Below are 19,110 nucleotides of genomic sequence, written 5' to 3'. Positions count from 1 at the left end.
AATATTTTCTCCATGGTCTTCTATTTTTACGACTTATAATTTGTTTAGGAAGTCACCTCTTATGCAAGTTTTGTTATGACGACATTATTTCCTACTAAGTAACTATGCATGCTTCATTGCTTCCAGTTTCAGAGATTGTAAGGTAAGAGCGGAGAATTTAGGGATACCGTTTTACCGAAACACAGTGGTGCTTGTATCTAGCGAGCGATAAGATTAGATTCTATATTTGATATAAGAATAGTTAATATGATTATACTCATTTCTCCCATGCTGTATATTCTAGGCTGATTATTCCAAGTTACATACATTTGTTCAGAATTTTCCAATAATGTTGGGGTTCTAATTCTTTCAATATTTTACAAATTGTCATGATGTTCAAAGTCGGTGCAACCTGAAATGGATGAAGTATACCGATCAAAAAAATAAACAAATGAAAGAAAGGATGAAGTTCTTTCTGTTGTTTCAAAGTTTGTAATATACTCCCCGTGCAGAAGCCCTGTCTTCATTGTTTGGATTAACTGAATGAATCCTCGGGTTTAATCTGAATGACTATTTATGATTCTAAAATGTAGGATCAAGGTTTTCAAGGAGGAAGCAGGAATAGTGATACTTGGGAGAAGGTTGACCGCATTCGGGATAAGTTTGAATATGACAAGGAGAGAAGAATGAGTGTGAAAGGTTGGTTTCGTGATTAATAATTTAAATTTTTGTTGTTGTTGTTGTTGCTGTGAACAATATGCATAGGCATCATAACATTTCTGTTTCCTCTTTATAATTCAGATTGAATCCAAGAGTAAGTGTCTGAGACTTAAAAATTTACTTAGTCTACCATAAATTCATTTCAAAATCTTCCACAAAAAATAGCCTGTCTATCCACTTATGATATGATTTCAATAGTTGTTTATCTGTCTGATTTTCATAAACTTGGCATCTATATTTAAGCTTCTAACCTAAACTTGACATATCTTATATATAAAGTAGATACCAGATTTCCCAATTAGTTTCCATATTCCCAGTTTTACACCAAAGTTTTTAATGGGAAGGGTACCGGAAAGTTAGACAACCACTTATTTTTTGTTCTTCATTGAAAGGGTACATTTGTAATTAGCCTATCACCCGAAAAATAACCCAAAAGACGCACCGCTTCGAGCAGTTTACCAAAATTAGCAAAACTAAACTGTTCGGTCATCTTCTCTAAACCAATCTCTTTCTCAACTCTCTATCTCTGCGCCTTTACATTTTTTTTCCGGATTGATGCATCAAGGAGGCGATTCTTTGAGATAAATCCGTTCCATGAAGAACTGCAATACCAAATCTCGTTTCGAAGTTCATTAATCTGCAACAAAATCTCTGATTATTTTCCTATCTCTGAACAAAATTGTTGGATTTACTGGTATGTTTTAGTTAGTATTTTTTTTATAAGCACTTTCTATAATTTCTTGCAAGTAGACATTAGTATTTTTTATATATAATGCCGAAACTTGCTTTTTGCTTATTTAGCAAATAGAGACAGAGACACCGTTTCGCCGTTTCACTCTCCTTCCTGACCAATACCCCACTCTTCCATTCCCAAATTAACTTTAAAATCGAAATACGAAATTCATTAATCTGCAACAAAATTTCTGATTATTTTCCTATCTCTGAACAAAATTGTTGGATTTACTGGTATGTTTTAGTTAGTATTTTTTTTTATAAGCACTTTATGTAATTTCTTGCAAGTAGACATTAGTATTTTTTTATATATCCGAACAAACTTGCTTTTTGCTTATTTAGCAAATAGAGATAGTTTTAGTTAGTTTCACTCTCCTTTACCAATACCCCACTCTTCCATTCCCAAATTAACTTTAAAATCGAAATCTGAAGTTCATTGCGATTATTTTCCTATCTCCGAACAAAATTGTTGGATTTACTGGTATGTTTTAGTTAGTATTTTTTTTATAAGCACTTTCTGTAATTTCTTGCAAGTAGACATTAGTATTTTTTATATATAATGTCGAAACTTGCTTTTTGCTTATTTAGCAAATAGAGACAGAGACACCGTTTTGCCGTTTCACTCTCCTTCCTGACCAATACCCCACTCTTCCATTCCCAAATTAACTTTAAAATCGAAATACCTTATTTCGAGTTTTCACATTTTACTTTCTTCCCACCCGCCGAAATTTTCTTGATCGCTGGTAATGGTTTGCAAATAATTATTATCTTCTTCGGATTCAATTAATCTTCTTTTTGAATTCAAATTAATCTAATCTATTGCCTGCAACTTTGGTGTCTTTCTTTTAGTAGTTCGAACAATTATTTGTGTATCAATCACCAAGACCTGTCTGATAATGCTGGAGTATGAACTTTGTTTTTCCACCTATAAAGTTTTTAATTTCAGTTCAAGATCGTAATTAATGTATATGGGGATGACTATTTTCGAATCCATGTTTTGCCTTTGTTCACACCATTGTCATTCTATTCCACTTCTTCACCATTGTCATCTTTCATCTTTCTTTCCTTATCTTTTTCATCATCTTATTAATTTTAATGTACGCAGAAAATAAACAATCTTATCTCTGCAGGCATGCAACAATTCTTCAAGGCATCCATGGTCATGGGACTTGAACAGGCAATAGGTAAGAGTGGTTTATGAATTTTTACTATATCCAATTCAATTGAACTATCGTTAGTAGCATCACCAACAATACAAATGCCACGACATGCTCATTCTAAATACAAACCATAACTTTATATTTTGTCTGTTATATTAATTCGCTTAGATGCTCACAGTGGGAACTTAGATTCCCCTCTTTGAATTGAAGCAATCAAATGTGAGGGATCACTGTTATTGCCTAATACCAACCTACAATCAAATTATTAGAATCAACACTTTTTTCAATAGTTGATTTTTATTTCTTTGTGATGTCCACGCATTATATCAAGTGAAGAAGAAGCTAATGTGTTAGCCAGATATTGCGAAACTTATGGTTTTAATTCCTTTAGTTTACTCTATGAATTGGCACTCTTCAATTCGGTTTGAGTACATTGTTCCTCCTTCATTTAGCAAATTAGACTTTTGTAGTAGTTTAAGTGTGAAAAAGTTGGTCTATGGAGATCTAAGTGATAAAAGGTCAGTAATTAGTAACTGGAGGTATTGCATTTTATCTTATAATTATACAATGGTATACGCCTATTTTATTTGATCACGGTCATGCGGGTCATTGATACTTCTTGCTCTTTCTTTTTATAAGATACATGAATAACTTAAAAATGGTATAAATTGTTGTCCAACTTTTATATATATGAATGGTTTCTTACCTCACACGTTAAGAAGAATTTCAGTCTTATCATAAGTTCTTCACATTTTATTGGAAAGTTATTTCTAAATTTCCATGCATGTATTCATGGGGAAGAAGATATTAATCTTATATATATTTTTTTCAAAAGTTTACTTTCCTTCCAAGGAATTTGTATGAATTTATGCTTATGAAAGATGTATGGTACTCTTATTTTTTTCTTTATGTGATCATGTGTTGCTCATACACTTAGAATAGTTCTATTTAATTAATATATAGATATTAGTTTTAGTTTCTTTAGGCTCTGAATTTCTAATGTGTTAGAAATTATTATTATTATTTCATATCGGGAAAAATGTCATTATGTTACATATATTTCTTCAAATTTCTTTATGGGGTTTTTGTATACTTCTCGAAACATGTCTTAATAAATGGTTGAATGGTGGTTAAGAAGTAGATGGTCTAATTGGTTCAGTGCACCTATTCTTGATTTGTTGCTCAAGTTTGCTATCAATGTTTTTGAAATAGATGATTATTTGGGTTTTGGCTGTTTTTGCAGCTTGCAATTTTGGGAAAAAATGTTAAAGTTGATTGCATGGTTGAGACATTTCTGTCATTGATGAACACATATAATATGCTTTATGTGTAAGCATTGCTTAAGTTTGGATTTTCCATTATTTTGTTGCATGTTATGTGCTTTGTAGAGTTAGCAAAAAGAATGTAACTTCACTATTTTCGTCGTTTATTATTTCACAGCGTAAGTCTTATCATCTCGATCTACTTACTATTCTTTAGTTGCCCGAAGAACGAAACCCACTTAAGGATAGGTGCAAAGAAACCTGTTTGGTTTCAACATTGATAAATGTTACAGATCCATATTTAAGGAATACTAAATTAATATCCTTAAGAGTGGAGTCTAGCATTTTTGTGTTTACTATTAACTTCATTACATTGCAGAGGTCAAAGAGATTTCCTCTAGAAATTTGTAACCTTGGCTCTGAAACCAATCTCCTTTGACTTCTCTTTTGTTTGGATTCCTCCCCATTTACTAAATTCTGTGTTTGCAATGTCTCATGCAAGATGTGGATGGCAGTTACCTCATTTCTAATCTTAAATGAACTATATTTGTCTTCTATTCATCTTCATCTTTCAGCCTCATTTAGTTGTCACTCTTTTAATTGTTAGGTTTGAAGTTAGACATTTTTTCTATTATTAATAGTCCTTTTTAAGCCCAGTGATGATCAGTTGCTAAGAGTAGCCACTTAATCATGTATTTATCAAGGTGAGACACAATTTAAGAAACCCACAAATTCGATTTCCCTTACTGTCATGTGTAGAGTAGTTCTACTTAGGATCCCATTACTTATGGTAACTGGTAGTTCTAGATATCGTGATATGAATCACTCTTTTTTTTGTAATGTACACAAATCACTGACTTTTAATATGTTTTATGGAATTGCCTATATTACAGTTAGGGTTGCTATTCAAGGGGCTATCTCTACAAATTAGTATTAGCAGACTTCAAGGAGACTCAGTCTTATCTTGGATTTTATCAACTTTGGAGGATATTAACTCAGTACTGAAACTTTTCATTTTGGGGCTAGATAAATGTGATAGTTTGAAGTGATAACCTTCTTGAGATAAAAGGGTACTGTTTAAGAAGATGATTCCCTACTAGAATGATCATCTCTATTTGGATTACCTGATCGAAGGCATGTGTTGAAGGGGGCACACTTGCATATGTCTTCCATACATCAGGATCACGCAGGTTCATAACAAATAAGTGCAGTAGGCATAGTGTGATTACAAATGATTTTCATACACTATTGAGTACTCACTTAGATTGATAATATTCCTTATATCTAAGAGCTTCTCTCTTTGACTGCATAACATAATTTCCATCAAGACCATCTAAGAATCCACTGACGCAGTATACGCATCCATTATGAGGTGTGACGACTACAGAGCTCTTCAGCGTGCACCTACAAATCACCTTATCATTGGAGTGTACATAATTCAAACAACTCTTTTCAGGGCAATGACTCCAGTGACAGTTCAATGTAGATAAAGAAGTAATACAATCCCAATGTACAATTGGAGATTTCCTATCTGCATTTGTAGATGGTAGTAGTAAATAGCTGATCCTTGGAACGGTGTCATTTTGCTGGTGTTTGTCCAATGCATCAGCCACACTGTTCCATTTTTGGTCAATAAGTAACCTTAAAACAGTAAGCTGGAACTTTGTAGTCACCGAAACCTGGAAGCAAATATGATTACAGTAACAAAATAAAGATTTGAAGTCGGTCATAATGTGATAACCTTATTAAGTCATATCATGCATTATATCGAAAGTAGTTACCTGTTCTGGACTAAGAAGAATGGTACCAACGTAAACTATGTTTATCCCTACTGAGCCCTTACTGACAAATAAGTCAAAATCCAAATGCGTGAAATCATTTCCAAGATTACGCTTTACAGCAAGTATAATATTTTCAAAGGAAACATCATCGTCAAAATTTTGCTGCATTTCAATTGTATAGCAATGGTAGATCTCCTCAATGTGAGATGGTGTCTTCATTTTAAGGCAGATCAAGAAATTCATTGTAGTTTATTTGTAAGAACTCCATTCCTAACTTGCTTGAGCATACTGGAATTCAATGTAAATGCAAATCTTTGCGTTTTTGGTAAGGAATGCATTTTTTTTTTAGTATTTTCTATAGCAGTAAATTATTTGATTATGTCAAAATTTTCTTAGGATACTAGATTTTAGTGTACGTAAATGACCGGATGAGTTAGCAAAAAACATGTTCCGTTGTTCCACAATAGTTTGGCCACTTTGGTGTATAAATGTAGGTAGCTTTCCATGCCATTCTCACTCTTCTTCCAAATAAAAATTTATTATCTTTGTAACACACGCAACGATGTGTCCGTTTACTCTGTTATAGCACTGAATGCTGGAGATGGATTGGAGCATGTAAACGGAATTCATTATAAACAATGTGATATACATTAAATAGGTACGCATAAATTAGTAGGTATAGGTTCTTTTGCCTTTATCAAACTATGAGAACGGACGTTGAGGGCCCTAGAAGTATGTAATTTTCAGTCCTTTTTTACTATGGTCAATTGTGTATTACTAATTATGGTGACGGCAACAACTCATTTAGACTCTAACTTTATGACTATATTTGGTTATTAGATTTTTTTTGTTGGAATTTGATTTGTAATGCAACAGTGATGTTACTAATGGCTAATGGCTATTAGATTTGTTCTGCCATCTAATAGTGATGCGATAGGATTTACGTAAATAGTTGTTCTATAAAACTGCCTAACAAGTAAGCTGAGCATCTTTCCCTTATGTCAAAAATTCTCAGTGAGGGATAAGGTTTAGCTTAGTGGCCTTCCTAAATAGGCTACAATCAAGTGATGCATAACAGTAGTCTGACAGAAAGTCCAACTTAGATAGATTTTCATCCAAGCCAAACCAACAGACATAACCCCCGACCTCCAACTATGTTAATACCATAGGACTTCCCAGTTGACCATCAAATCCTGGCCGGAGCAGGTTTACTTTGGAGAACCATCACTCATGGAATGATTTTAGAACTGAATGAATGGCTATAGTTCCTGGTGTACATTGAGAATGCATGGCTATAGTTCCTATATACATTGGAAATGATGTATGTCTTTAACCTGATTCACAATCAACTTGCAGTTCAAGCTTTTGTAGGGTATGTCATGCCTTGGTAGCTCGAAGCAAAATGGTTAAGAGAAATTCAAAAGTTTCAGGAATGAAGGATTAGGTACTCATAAATGGCATGAAACCAAACGATTACCAAGATGGGAACAACGTCAGGCCATACTTTGTTACTAGAATAGAGATCCCTTTCACTGTAAATGGTAATGTTAAGGGAAAAACTAATATTTGCTAACCATTCTCTTGACGAAAATGTTCCACGAGACTACCATTTGGGTCAATATTTATATTCTCTGCATCCTTGCAATGAACCATGCTACAGTAAGCCCATGTCAAGAGACTCTGCACAAACACCATTCATCCAATGCAATCAATAGGCAAAAGATCTAAAATCAATGCTACATAAAATGACCATTCATCCAATGCTATCAATACACAATGCTCCTCGGAAAACCAAGCCACCACTACCAAGTACAATGACATGTCACCAACCAAGTCACAACGTCACCACCAAATGGCAGTCGACGACAGGTGCCAGCGTGGTAGTACTGTTCAAGTTGATTTTGGAACCACTGGTGCTAATACAGATATTGAGTCCTCACTTGAAAGATTTGGAATCAGTACCAGTGATGTGTCACTTAATTTAGGACTTCAACACAACGGAAAACTCCCGGAGAACAACCGATTTTCAGTTAGCGACTTTGCAAGCTGCTAAAATTTGGACTACAAGTATATCATACTTTCTTTTTGCCCTTTCATTTTAATTTACCCCTCTCAATTATTTTTGGTAAATATATATGAATGGAAAATGTAGCTTTGTGTTAGTTAGCTAGATGAGAATGAGAACTACTAAAACATTTATGACATCTTATATGTTTTTGGTAAATCCAGGTTTTGTATTTTGATATCAATGTCAAAAGCTTTGTATCATTTCAATAACCTTCAGGACTCAGGAGTACAATGTGATATTAACTAGACTAATTATCCAACCGTGCTTCTGATATTGCACCAGATATTATAAAATTGATGTCTGTGTTTCAAAGAGGGGACTATGGGACTTGGCTGTTATATGAACCTCTGGTCCACACCACTAGGAGAGAATCGCAGTTCTTCCTACATCTATACTTTTATTAAGATATAAGATCTTTAATGTTAAACAAACTATCAACAATAGCTACTAAATGAACACTATCAACAATAATGAATTGAGTTTTTATGAATGAAAAAGATAGTGGATGTAGATAGGTACCTGTTGAGTAGACTCTAAGGTGGTCTAGCTTAACCCTATATTTTTGAAAATTTACTTTAATAGAAGAGAATGTGACACTGGAACCAACTCCTATTTTTGGATGTCTTTTAGGTTTTCTTAAACATTTTGCAAATGCTTATGCCTTATGATTACCCAAAAAAGCAACCAGCTTTTTAATCGTGTTTAATATTGTAAAAATATAGTGTATTGACATGCCCCCATACAAGATCGAACTACAGACCTTCATTTTACAAGACTGACGCTCTACCACTGAGCTATACGGGTTGTTGTTTGCCTTGCCAATTATTGTTTATAATTATTTTTAATAAACATTCCATTCCATGTTTCAAAGTTCAAACGAAACTCCGACACATAACCTAATCACCCAATTGCAAAGTTTCCAAGCTAAAGTTCAGCATCCATAGCAATCCATGATTCCATGAATCAAATATGTCCTGCCATTGGTGAGCAATCTTTCAATAATGAGTTAGTACATAATGGCCCAAACCAACTCATTGTTTTACAATACTCAATCCCAGAACAATATATAAAATAGCCCAACCCAGTCCATCATGAAATGCTTAATATATGGTGGACCAACTGATTATTATTTTGAAAAAGGTGCGTAAAATGGGATGTGCAGGACTGCAAGGCAAGCTGATCCAATTTATCCAATCTAGGGACTAGGGAGGCATACAATTATACAAATGAAAACCGTTGACTATAGTTATTTATGAAATGCTTGAAATTGAGAAAGAAAATGGCTAAATCCACACAGATATTCACTTCTTGCTCTTTACTGATGGCTTTTCTATTTGCTTACTCTGCATCAGTTGTTCATCTAGGAATAGCATAGCCGCTTGACAAACTGCACTCCTTCAACATACACTCTGCACCTTCTTCATTATCTTAATCAAGTGGAAACCCGAAACCTGCCAAAATTATGCATGTACATCAAAGGAATGTGCGACTAACAATAGGGTGAAACAGATGTAATTCAGCGATGCAACCTCCATACAGATGGTTTGAAAAAAACAACACTCCATCATTTGAATCATTCAATCTCCTATACACATAAAATAAGCTACACATTATATGGATAGCTTTGAAATGGTTATCTTGCCACATAGCCATTTTCAGAAAATCTATTATTGACACATTCAATTCACTCCACCTATTATATCCGACTTAATAGATCTATAGAACAAATATTAACAGTGACTAATGTATTTTTTCTAATAATTATATATTGACTAAATTACAAGCAGTTAAATACCTCTTCGAATATATTTATTCGCAACATACAAGAGCATCAAATATCGAATCGTATAAAGAATACAACTAGCGTATTGAAGTGTTTTTTCCTTATTGAAGTTTTTTGTTAGACCTCAACCTATATTAATCTAAACCCTATACATGCTTTCATTCCTTTAATTTTCTCCACCCCAATTTACTTGCACGTGCCCGTTTACTAGTAAATGTAAAGAGTGTACACTGCAAAATATATGCAATTTAAACACCAATATTCTTTGGGCTTTAAGCTCTTTGTCGTTATATGATTCCCTGTTAAAGTGAAGACCACCTTGCTGTGATCAAGGGGAGAGAAAAAATGGAGAACCCTGCCTCAAACAGTATGAATCACAACCATGTTTGTTGCTGAGATGTTTAGTATAGTCCCACATGGGAAGTTTAAAGCCTTGTACTATAATATAAAAGTTTCTGAGCCTCTCCACATCACCATTTGGTTTTGAGTTGGATGCTCATAGAGTTTGAGACTTGTTAAATGCACAGACAGATTCTTTTCTATACACCCTCAATCCAAGCCAAACCCAAAGAATAGTTTACCATCCCTGTAAGGACCTTTTCAATTAATTGTCTTAGTATCCATCACCATTTGTGCACTTGACACAGTCACTGTCTTTGCAGCTTTTGCTCCAATGAATCAGGGAACCAGCTTCAATTACTCTGAGTCAGATTCCAGGATTCAGCCGTTTGATGCCGAGAAACACTTTCCTGAGTCTGAAAGTGACCTGAACAGAAACTACAGGTGAAATACGCAGAGAGTTCCGGAAGGCGAAATCCATTGTCTCACCACCATGAGGTTGTAAAGTGATAATAGTAATGCAAAGTGACTTCAAAGAATATTGGGTTCAAACCCGAGGAAGAGGCAAATAATGAATTCTAAGTGAGCTTTGCGGGGATATTCTAACCAGTCAGTACTTTCCATCTGTAGTAAAGCTGGGTGTTTCTGTCTTCATCTGTAACTCTTACATGCTTACTGATAAATCAGATAGGCACAGACTACATACACATCAGTCGTCATGTAGTTTTTCTTGTGATACTGTGTGTCCATTGATAAATGGCCTTCATCATTTTAATTTACAAGCTTTTAAAGGAGAATATTTTTTATGATCGGATCAGTACCTTATCTAATTCAGTTTAAGAATTGAAATTAATCTAGCAATGTTTTTGGGATTGCTCATTACCGAACTGCTTTGAAATAATTTTACGGGTCTACAGAATCTGCCAGAAGGTATGGTTCTTGATGAGTGACTTGATGGACTCATTCGTAATTCGCATCTTGATGTAAGATAATATTCTCTGAAAATATTTTACTGAATACGGTTGATGTTCTGGACTGAACTACTGTGGCCATTGTGTTGGTGGAATATGGATTGAACTCATACTGCGGCAAATGAATGAGCAGCAAGAGGGGGCAATTGAAGAGACAGATACCATCCACAAAAGTACAAATACCATCTTTCAAAAATACGAGTCTAACAACGCCACTCATCAAACGTTCAATATAGACAAATGTCAAAAGACTTTTGCAATCACTCCACTAGTCCACTGATGAGCTAACTTACTGGAATACATGTTCAGCATCTATCATTTGCAAAAAATCACCAAGAAAAAAAAAATTGCAGGTCACAAAATTAGGGAAGTAAAAATGTCATATCTATTAGAAATTTAGAAGGCATCAACTCAAGTCCTATAGCAATGCATTTCTCCCCCAAACCTCCCTTTTGGTAAAAATAAAGCCAGAGCTTTTTGGTTATCAGATCTTACCAACTCTTACGCAAGGCCTTTACAGAAATGAGCTGAGGCTCTACCACAATGGGTGGTAACCTACTTCTAGTATTATTTGATGTTGTAGTTTTAACATGAAAATTGTAGCCTGTATAACTTGATCCACATTAACACAATCCATATGAAAGTATAACATATAATAAGCCTTCCTGTTAACAGCGCCACTGGCGATAAACTGGACCCTACTGAGTTTTCAAGGGTAGCACATTCATAACTTAAAGTTAACACTGCACAAAATTAGTAATTAAAGATCAGAAAGCATAATATTGAAATATCCATAGAATAATTCTGTATTGCCAAATATGATTCCGGACGAATTTAGCCCTGACGTCTACATTCCACTGTGACAATACAGGGGTCAGAATCTAGAACAACAGGAACCCATCCATGGCAGTATAGCACATACTATCAAGTTTGAACCTATTTATTTCCTTCTGATAACTACCTAGTTCAACACTATTTCCTCTTTCTATTTTCGAGGTTACTGAATTCTCAAGAACATCACAAATTCTTAAGAACATACCAAAATAATACTTTAATTTCCTTAGAATATACCAAAAGCCAAATAACATCATAGATTCTTTGGTAGCTAGCTGCTTTTTCTTTCAAAGAAAGCTTAAGCATCAAAGTTGAACTCAAACTATGACAGATATATTCGACTAGAGCCCTTCTCTCTCTGCATGCATATATATCACTCTGAACACTACAGATTATTGGAAAAGATGCCACCAATATAGTTCTCAATGGAAAGGCAAAAGAATAAAGCTACATTGTTCAATGAATAACAACATTGACAATTTTGTTCAAAAGCTAAACTATAGGCATTTTGAGAAGGATACAGAGAAGAATAACAATCAAGAAAACTCGAACTACCATAGATATATTTGAGTGGAACCCTTCTTTTCAGGGTACATATCATTCAGAGTTTCAGACCACGAGAAGTGTTAATAAAAGGTAAATAGTAAAAGGATGCTACCTAAATGTATTGCCAAAAAGGCAAAGAATAGCGTACATCACGAATATCAGTATGAATAATTTTGGTCAAACGCTAAATTATAGACATTTTCGAAAAGGATGTCTGAGATTCTACCAGAAAGCATAATCAAGTTCTTTAAGCAGTTTTTGATGTGTTATTAGTAAAACATTAACTATTACGTATGAACAATAACAAAACTCATGGTTGTTGTGTCAATCATTCCTAACATATTAGCACGATATTAAATGACGATAAATGATATCAAATAACATTCATCAAAAGTCTACAAATTTTAATCCAAATAACAATAACATCAAGTCTAAGAGTAAAACTCATGAGAAAAGGGACAATAACTAAGGTGATTCCGCTCTGATAGCATCATTAGCTAGTTCAGCACATTCAACAGCTTGTTTAAACACATGCATTATGCATTGGCTGTTGACGAACCATTCTCCACATAGCCAAAGTTGTAGTCTGGGCAGGCAAAAAATAGTACATGAGCATTTTATATGTCGCTCCATCAATGTTACATCGTATCTACTCCGTTCTTTACCAAGAACCATATCTCCAGACCTAAATCTCACTAACTCATCTTGTACATGAGTAATATTATAAGTACGAACTTCAATGTTAAGCCTTCCAATTTTTTTCTCGTCTGGATTTCTCATTCTATTTTAATAAAAGTAAAGAAATACTCACCTCGAGTCTGCTCATAAATTGTTTCAGGATTCTAAGATGCACTCTCAAACTAGGATTGGTTAGGAGAATACTTCACGTTTGAAGTCGATAGAGATGCAGCTTCTCCAGTTGATATACTGACCGATTCTAGAGTCTCCGATTCCACTGCCATCTCAGATTTTTTATTTTTGATTTTAGGTTTAGGATTTTCTTGGTTTAGATGCGAGTTCGAGAGAAAGAAGATGCGTTTTTACGGCAAATTTTGTATTTTAAACTCAAATAAAAAGCCCGGCCTATCGAAACTAACATTTTTTTTTTGGCTCAATTCACTATACACCACACTAGGCCATGCCATACTTGGCTCAACTACTCCCTCCACTTGTCAATAGAGTTCGTGCTCTGCTGAAAGATCTTCTTCTGAGTCAACATTCTCATGAATTCTCATGAAGGTATTGTCTTAATCTTTAAAGAGTTTCTTAATTTATATCATTTCATGAAAAAAATGAGTTATTTTCATTGTTCTAAATAAAATACATTGTGTAAATTCTATATTTTTCAGATGAAGCAATACAAAATGTTGGATTAGAGTCCTCGTGGTTTAAATCCAGTCAGAGATTATGTGCTTATATAAGCTGTAATCTTTATCTGGTCGGTAATTGCCTTCTTTTTGTATTTATAATCTCACCGAACATTGAATATTGTCTTCTGATGTTAAACTATTGTGAATATAAAATTTGAAGGAACCTCCATTGAAAATTGTTTTTTTGTTTTTCTTCTTTGATGTTTTTAAAAATACTTGCAATGTGTAGCCTAACATGTCTTAAATCTTACAGAGGATCCTACACCTGTAGAACACAAAAATCTTGCTACTTGGGGAACTGATGTGCCCGATGATGTGGTTCTTGACCAGAAAAAACTTGCTGAATCACTTAAGAAGGTTTGTGTGTCCGTTGTTATTCCTTTACCTATTATATAATTCTTGCGTCAACAGTTGGCTATATATGTACGTGTTTCTTGTTTGAAACTCAAATTTTACCTTAAGAAGCTCTTAATCTCAACCTAAAACACATTCAACCTTTAACTTATTTTGTGCTTGGAATGGTCGAGTTGAGGTACAAAGGCTTTCCTTCACCACTGCGTTTCATATTCTTTTGAAAAACAATTGCTGCTTTATCATAAGGGTGAGTTTCTTGTTTTTTACAACATAGATGACACTGAAAACGTTTTTTCTCGGCAGGAGGATGAGAGAAAGAAGGAAGAGAGAGATGAAAGAAAACGCAAATACAATGTCAGGTGGAACGATGAGGTATGCTATTTCTTTTGCGTTCTCCAGTGATTGGTAAAGATACAACAAATTTAGTATTGGATTATTTTGGACAGTCTTCTTGTAGCTCATAGCATCGATTCTTTTATAGGTTACTGCTGAGGATATGGAGGCATATAGGATGAAGAAGGTCCATCACGATGATCCAATGAAGGAGTTCATCAATTAGTTTCCCTCTGGTTTCAGCAGTTTTGAAGCGTTTGAGCAGATAATTTGGGTACGCTTGTACTTATGTCCATGATATCTAATGTGCTGTACAAATTACTCTTGAGGAGGCTAGAGATAATTACAGTCTATTGTTTGAATTACTCATGAAAGATCTATTGTATCAGCGTAGCTTGTGCTTCAAATCTCATGTTCTATTTGGAGGCCGAAATGATGTAATAATAACAAATATTTTGATGGTTTGTTCAAGATCTAGAGATAATGGCGAAAAAGATTAAAAGATTAAAGGATGGTTTGATTCTAAGAATGTAGTTGTATTGTATCAGCCCATAGAAAAAGATGCTTTCTGCCGATATTCAATGAATTGGCGTTGTTATTCATTTTGTTGACATTTTGTTGAAAATGATTTAACCTATTGATTCTACGATGGGACCATTGAAGTATTGATGATATTTTGTGGAGGTTTCATGCATATCTCGTCTATGATGTTATAAGCCAAAGAACAAGAACAAAGGTGTTATTCAATACCAACTCTTTATTTTGTATGAACAGGAAAAACAATAAACATCTTGTTAGTTTAGAAAATGAGGGTGTGAGCAACTTTAGGCTGCGCAAGAAGGCATAATTTGATACCGACTCGTATTTCATAACTCCATTATGAACGCCTTCTGCAACATTTTTAGGTTTACATCCCTTGTCTCAAGTTTTGGAGTGTTGACATGTATTTTGAGGATAAATAGAAAATTAACAAAACGAATAATAGGGATGTATATGAACTCCACCACAACGAACTCTAACACTAAAAACAAGGAATTAGAAACTGATTTTTGGTGGAGATGTTCTCCACATAATAGAGACTTTGAAGAAATACGACCTCGTAAAAAATCGTTTAGAATGTTGTGAAATTATTTAACGGTTTAGATTTTGTTAATTTCGATACAACTTTTTTTTGACAATGTTTAGCATATTCAAGTGAGCTGATATAGAGCTGATTTTTTTCCTGAGAGACATAGGTTGTGCAATCTCGTATAGCTGCATTCTAAACTTTAGTATAGCTTCATTTAAACTTTTACACGTGCTTATGTTTCAGTCAAGGACATTCGAACTCATTAATCCTCCTTGGGTTGGAGACTTGGAGTGAGTTGGACGAATTACGCGAGGAGGCAATTCCTGATATATTACTCAAAAGAATCGACCATCCCACAAGCTAGGTTTTATTAAATTAAAACTGGAAACCATAGTACACATACTCCAACTAGTATCTACGCCAAAAGGCATTATTCTTACATTTTTATAGGAAATCTGACATCAGTAGATCCTTAAGCAATAGCTCTTCCCTGAGACTCGGACCTTGGAGCAAAAATCTCCGTCTCTTCTCTGTTATATTTTAAACTTCTGGCTTCTTCACTTGAAATACGGAAAGCATTCATGAGAACTTCTTGAGGCAATGCTCGGAGAGCCGAGTTCCTTCCTGCAAGGGTGCTTGACATGGCGTTATCGTTGGTTTGGAATGAAATCCATTCGAAACCATTATCACCGGCCTTTTTCACCACAGCAAAGTTCTGTGGAACAACTAAGAGCTGGCCTCGATGGAGTTCACCATCGTAGATTGGTTGCTGGTAGTTTCCAACAATTTGGACCCGAGCATCACCCTTAGTTACATACATAACACAGTGGGCATTCACATGCCACTGAGGAGCCTCGAGAGCGTTCTGCAGAAATTACAAAAAGCATGTCACTGGGTTTCAAGAATAGTGATGAACTAATAGATGTAAATTAGGATGCTGAGAGAGTACTCTGAAGTCAGTGTTTAAACTTTAAAGTGTGATTTGCAACGAATGGTGGAATATATGTTTTTTTCTTCACCCGCTCACTCACACTTTGAAGTTTGAACACAGCACGGTCATATTATTTCGGCTATAGTACCTCTGATAATCTGAATTTAGTAATTAAATCATATGAGCATTAAATTATTCAAATCATACCCTGTAGAGAACTCCCTTCTCGGCATTCAAGTTAAGTAGTCTCAAAATGGGAAGGTTCCTGCTGTTGATTCTATTGATGCGTCCTGCGTTGGGGTTGTATACATCAGATTTTGAGGGGTTGTCAATGTTCACTCTAAGCTTTATGTTGCAAAGAGGTTCCTCTAAACCATTTGGTCTTTCTTGCTGATATTCTTCTTCTTCCTCCTCCATTCTTGGTGGCCTAATAACTTGAAGCCCACTCTCCACACGGACGATACTTCCCCTGTTATCATTTTGGCCCTTTAACTTTTCTTGCTATATCTCTGCTAACACCGAAAGCTTCAGCCAACATCTGATCGTCGAAGCCACTGAAAATGTTGTTGGACGAGTTGTCTTGTTCAAAACCCTGGATGGGGATGTCCCTTTGTTGCCTTTCTCTTTGTTGTTGGGGGTTACCACCTAGGTAGAATGACTACAATGCAGATGTTATATATATCAGTCATTTAGATTTTTGAATCTATGGAGTATAATATTATGTGACTTACACATTTAGACGTATATTAATTTTGTGTGCAATATTCTTACCCTTCTATTGTTATCGAGTTGGTTTTCATTGTTGCTTGTGTCGAAAAGAGAGACCATGACAAGGGGAGTATCACCGTCGTTGTAGACCCACTTGGCAACTCCTGCAGGTGTGGCTACAATATCTCCTTGGCGCACGCGTCGGACCTTCTGATGCTGGTCTCCTTGTCTATATCTGCTCTGCTGGCCTTGTTCATGCTCACTCTGGAACTGTTGTTGTTGCTCAGATTGCTGAGTTGATTGGTATGTCTCTGGACAACCTGGGATAATTGTTCCATGCATACCCCTACCTGTTCAAGCATGCATAAACATATTTCATATCAATAACATAGGGATTTTATCTCACTTAGCGCTTAAAGAGTCTATAACCATGGTGCAGCCTATTTGGACATACAAAGAGGAAACAGTAGATGAGGGAGAAGGCTAGCCTTGGAGAATGTAGGAAAGCTTAGGTGCGTTGTTGAAATGAGGCAGGAGAAGTCCTCTAGGCTGGATTGTATGACGAGTTACTGCAACACCGGCGCACTCCAATTGCTCGTTGTTCTCGTCCCAGTGTTCGGTAACACCAGCCTCGGACTGAATCCTACGAGTTGGTTCAAGTGCATCAATATTCTGGATACGGCATTGGCTTTGGGTTTCTCGTTGTGATTGTTGAGTTGCTTGGGCGTGGAACAAAATAAGAAAACAAACACTAAGTGAGAAAAGCAACGGAAGCTTTGCCATTGTGGGTGAATTAGTGACTAGTGACTACTACTATGAACACTTGCTTGTGTTTGATGTGAAGGGGTGAATCGGGATGGCGTGATATATATAGTAGTAAAGGGTGGCTGTGGAACTGACAGATTGCAATGGTTGGTGACGTTCTTAAGCCATCTTTCACCAGGCATGGCTATGAAACTCTATCAGAAGGCGAGTGTACAAAGATACAAATATTAGTTTTGTCCTTCTAAGAGAAAGATTGATACAGTGGGCAAGATATGCATCCATTGTTATTAACACAACTTTCATCAAGTGGCTGTGCAAAGTTCATGATTAGAGGTTACTTTCTTTTTCTGTTTCTCCTCAATTTCTGATTGCTATTTGGTCATAACGGTCGCAATTCAGGTGGATTAGGGGTGGCGACTAAGCAGTTTTTTAAATGTTTTGCTTGTTTGCTTTTCACTCTATTGTCGAGTTCTACCAAGGTGTTGAACAGAAGTGTAGAAGTATATATATCCAACTAAGTATCCATGCCTCTACAACTTAAAGGATCTCGTGTTACATTACGTCATGTTTACACTTGTCAAGTGTAATTTGGTCATTTATTAGTTTATTACTGACCAATTGTCTTTATATAACTCAAGTATGGCTACTGGCTAGACTGACAATAAAAAATATAACAAGGTTGTCTTCATTTCCATTTTAATTAGGTATAGGTAGGACGAGGGGAACTTATATTATGAAGTGCATTTGTGTGTTTACCAAACAACAGCATGCTACATGTCCACGTCATGTGTTCTAAGCGGCTCTGATTGTCACTGAAGTCAGGGCGGCTCAAACCTAGATGTGGCTTGTGACTGATCCAAGTGCAGCCTTTTTAACTTTAAAAATTTATTGAAAATTTGAAAGTTGTGTGTGTGTGTTTGTGTGTGTGAGAGAGAGACTCAAATACTTTGAGAAAAAGAGACATTGGTTAAGTTAATATGTCTTTAATATAGGTCCTGTATTGGGCGCCACTAAAAAAAATTAGATTGGGCAGCCTCCAGCCCAAGCCCACACAACAAAGCCCAAACAAAAGCCTACTACACCCCCCACCAAATCGCGAAACCGGAAAATCTATTCTAACCGGTCATCTCTCTCACGCAAAACCCTTCGACGTGGCCAAAATTATTGCAAAACCCTAACAAAAAAAACCCAAAATCAATTTCGCGAATTGAAGCAATCCAATCCATAATTATTGCGAAACAATCCAATCCAATTTCGCCATTGAAACTTTTGCAAGTTGGGAGACAATCCAATTCAGTTTCAGTAAAATATTCTCATTGCGAGTTCTTCAATTATTCTAAAATTCAGGTTGGTTCTTCTTAATTTTCAAGCTTGATTTATATACATTGCGCTCTGGGATAGAAAA

The 19,110-nt window shown here is 35.4% G+C and overlaps 1 protein-coding gene, 1 long non-coding RNA gene and 1 pseudogene across 4 annotated transcripts; 1 reads left to right on the top strand and 2 right to left on the bottom strand.

The window, feature by feature from the left end:
- The first annotated feature begins 1,255 nt into the window (after positions 1 to 1,255).
- LOC147505815 (uncharacterized) lies at positions 1,256 to 4,045 on the top strand. 2 transcript variants are annotated; one of them, XR_015220671.1, is made up of 3 exons: positions 1,256 to 1,393; positions 2,562 to 2,615; positions 3,835 to 4,045. It is a non-coding gene; the product is annotated as an uncharacterized LOC147505815 (long non-coding RNA). The 2 variants fall into 2 exon arrangements; XR_015220670.1 differs by lacking the exon at positions 1,256 to 1,393 and having other exon boundaries at positions 2,534 to 2,615.
- A 1,064-nt stretch (positions 4,046 to 5,109) lies between these two features.
- On the bottom strand, positions 5,110 to 5,853 carry LOC147505814 (endoribonuclease Dicer homolog 2-like). The gene is made up of 2 exons (XM_086605634.1): positions 5,635 to 5,853; positions 5,110 to 5,532 (listed from the first exon to the last, which is right to left on the bottom strand). Exons 1-2 carry the CDS (start codon positions 5,851 to 5,853, stop codon positions 5,110 to 5,112), a joined length of 642 nt encoding a protein of 213 aa, XP_086461760.1.
- Positions 5,854 to 15,652: 9,799 nt separating this feature from the next.
- Positions 15,653 to 17,786, bottom strand: LOC147505813 (11S globulin seed storage protein 1-like; annotated as a pseudogene). The gene is made up of 4 exons (XR_015193481.1): positions 17,429 to 17,786; positions 17,004 to 17,290; positions 16,440 to 16,890; positions 15,653 to 16,166 (listed from the first exon to the last, which is right to left on the bottom strand). The product of XR_015193481.1 is annotated as an 11S globulin seed storage protein 1-like (transcript).
- Positions 17,787 to 19,110: the final 1,324 nt, after the last annotated feature.

Source organism: Coptis chinensis, chromosome 4 (genome assembly GCF_015680905.1).
Source record: "Coptis chinensis isolate HL-2020 chromosome 4, ASM1568090v1, whole genome shotgun sequence".
NCBI classification, from domain to species: domain Eukaryota; kingdom Viridiplantae; phylum Streptophyta; class Magnoliopsida; order Ranunculales; family Ranunculaceae; genus Coptis; species Coptis chinensis.
Note: the sequence above shows the minus strand (reverse complement) of the source record. Positions and strands in the feature narration are given on the sequence as shown.

Bases quoted from the DNA above. Each gene is read 5' to 3' on its own strand.
- LOC147505814 (XM_086605634.1), bottom strand. From the start codon at position 5,853: ATGAAGACACCATCTCACATTGAGGAGATCTACCATTGCTATACAATT. The intron at 5,533-5,634 runs GTAACTACTTTC...ATTTGCTTCCAG, and splicing joins TTCTTCTTAGTCCAGAACAG to GTTTCGGTGACTACAAAGTT.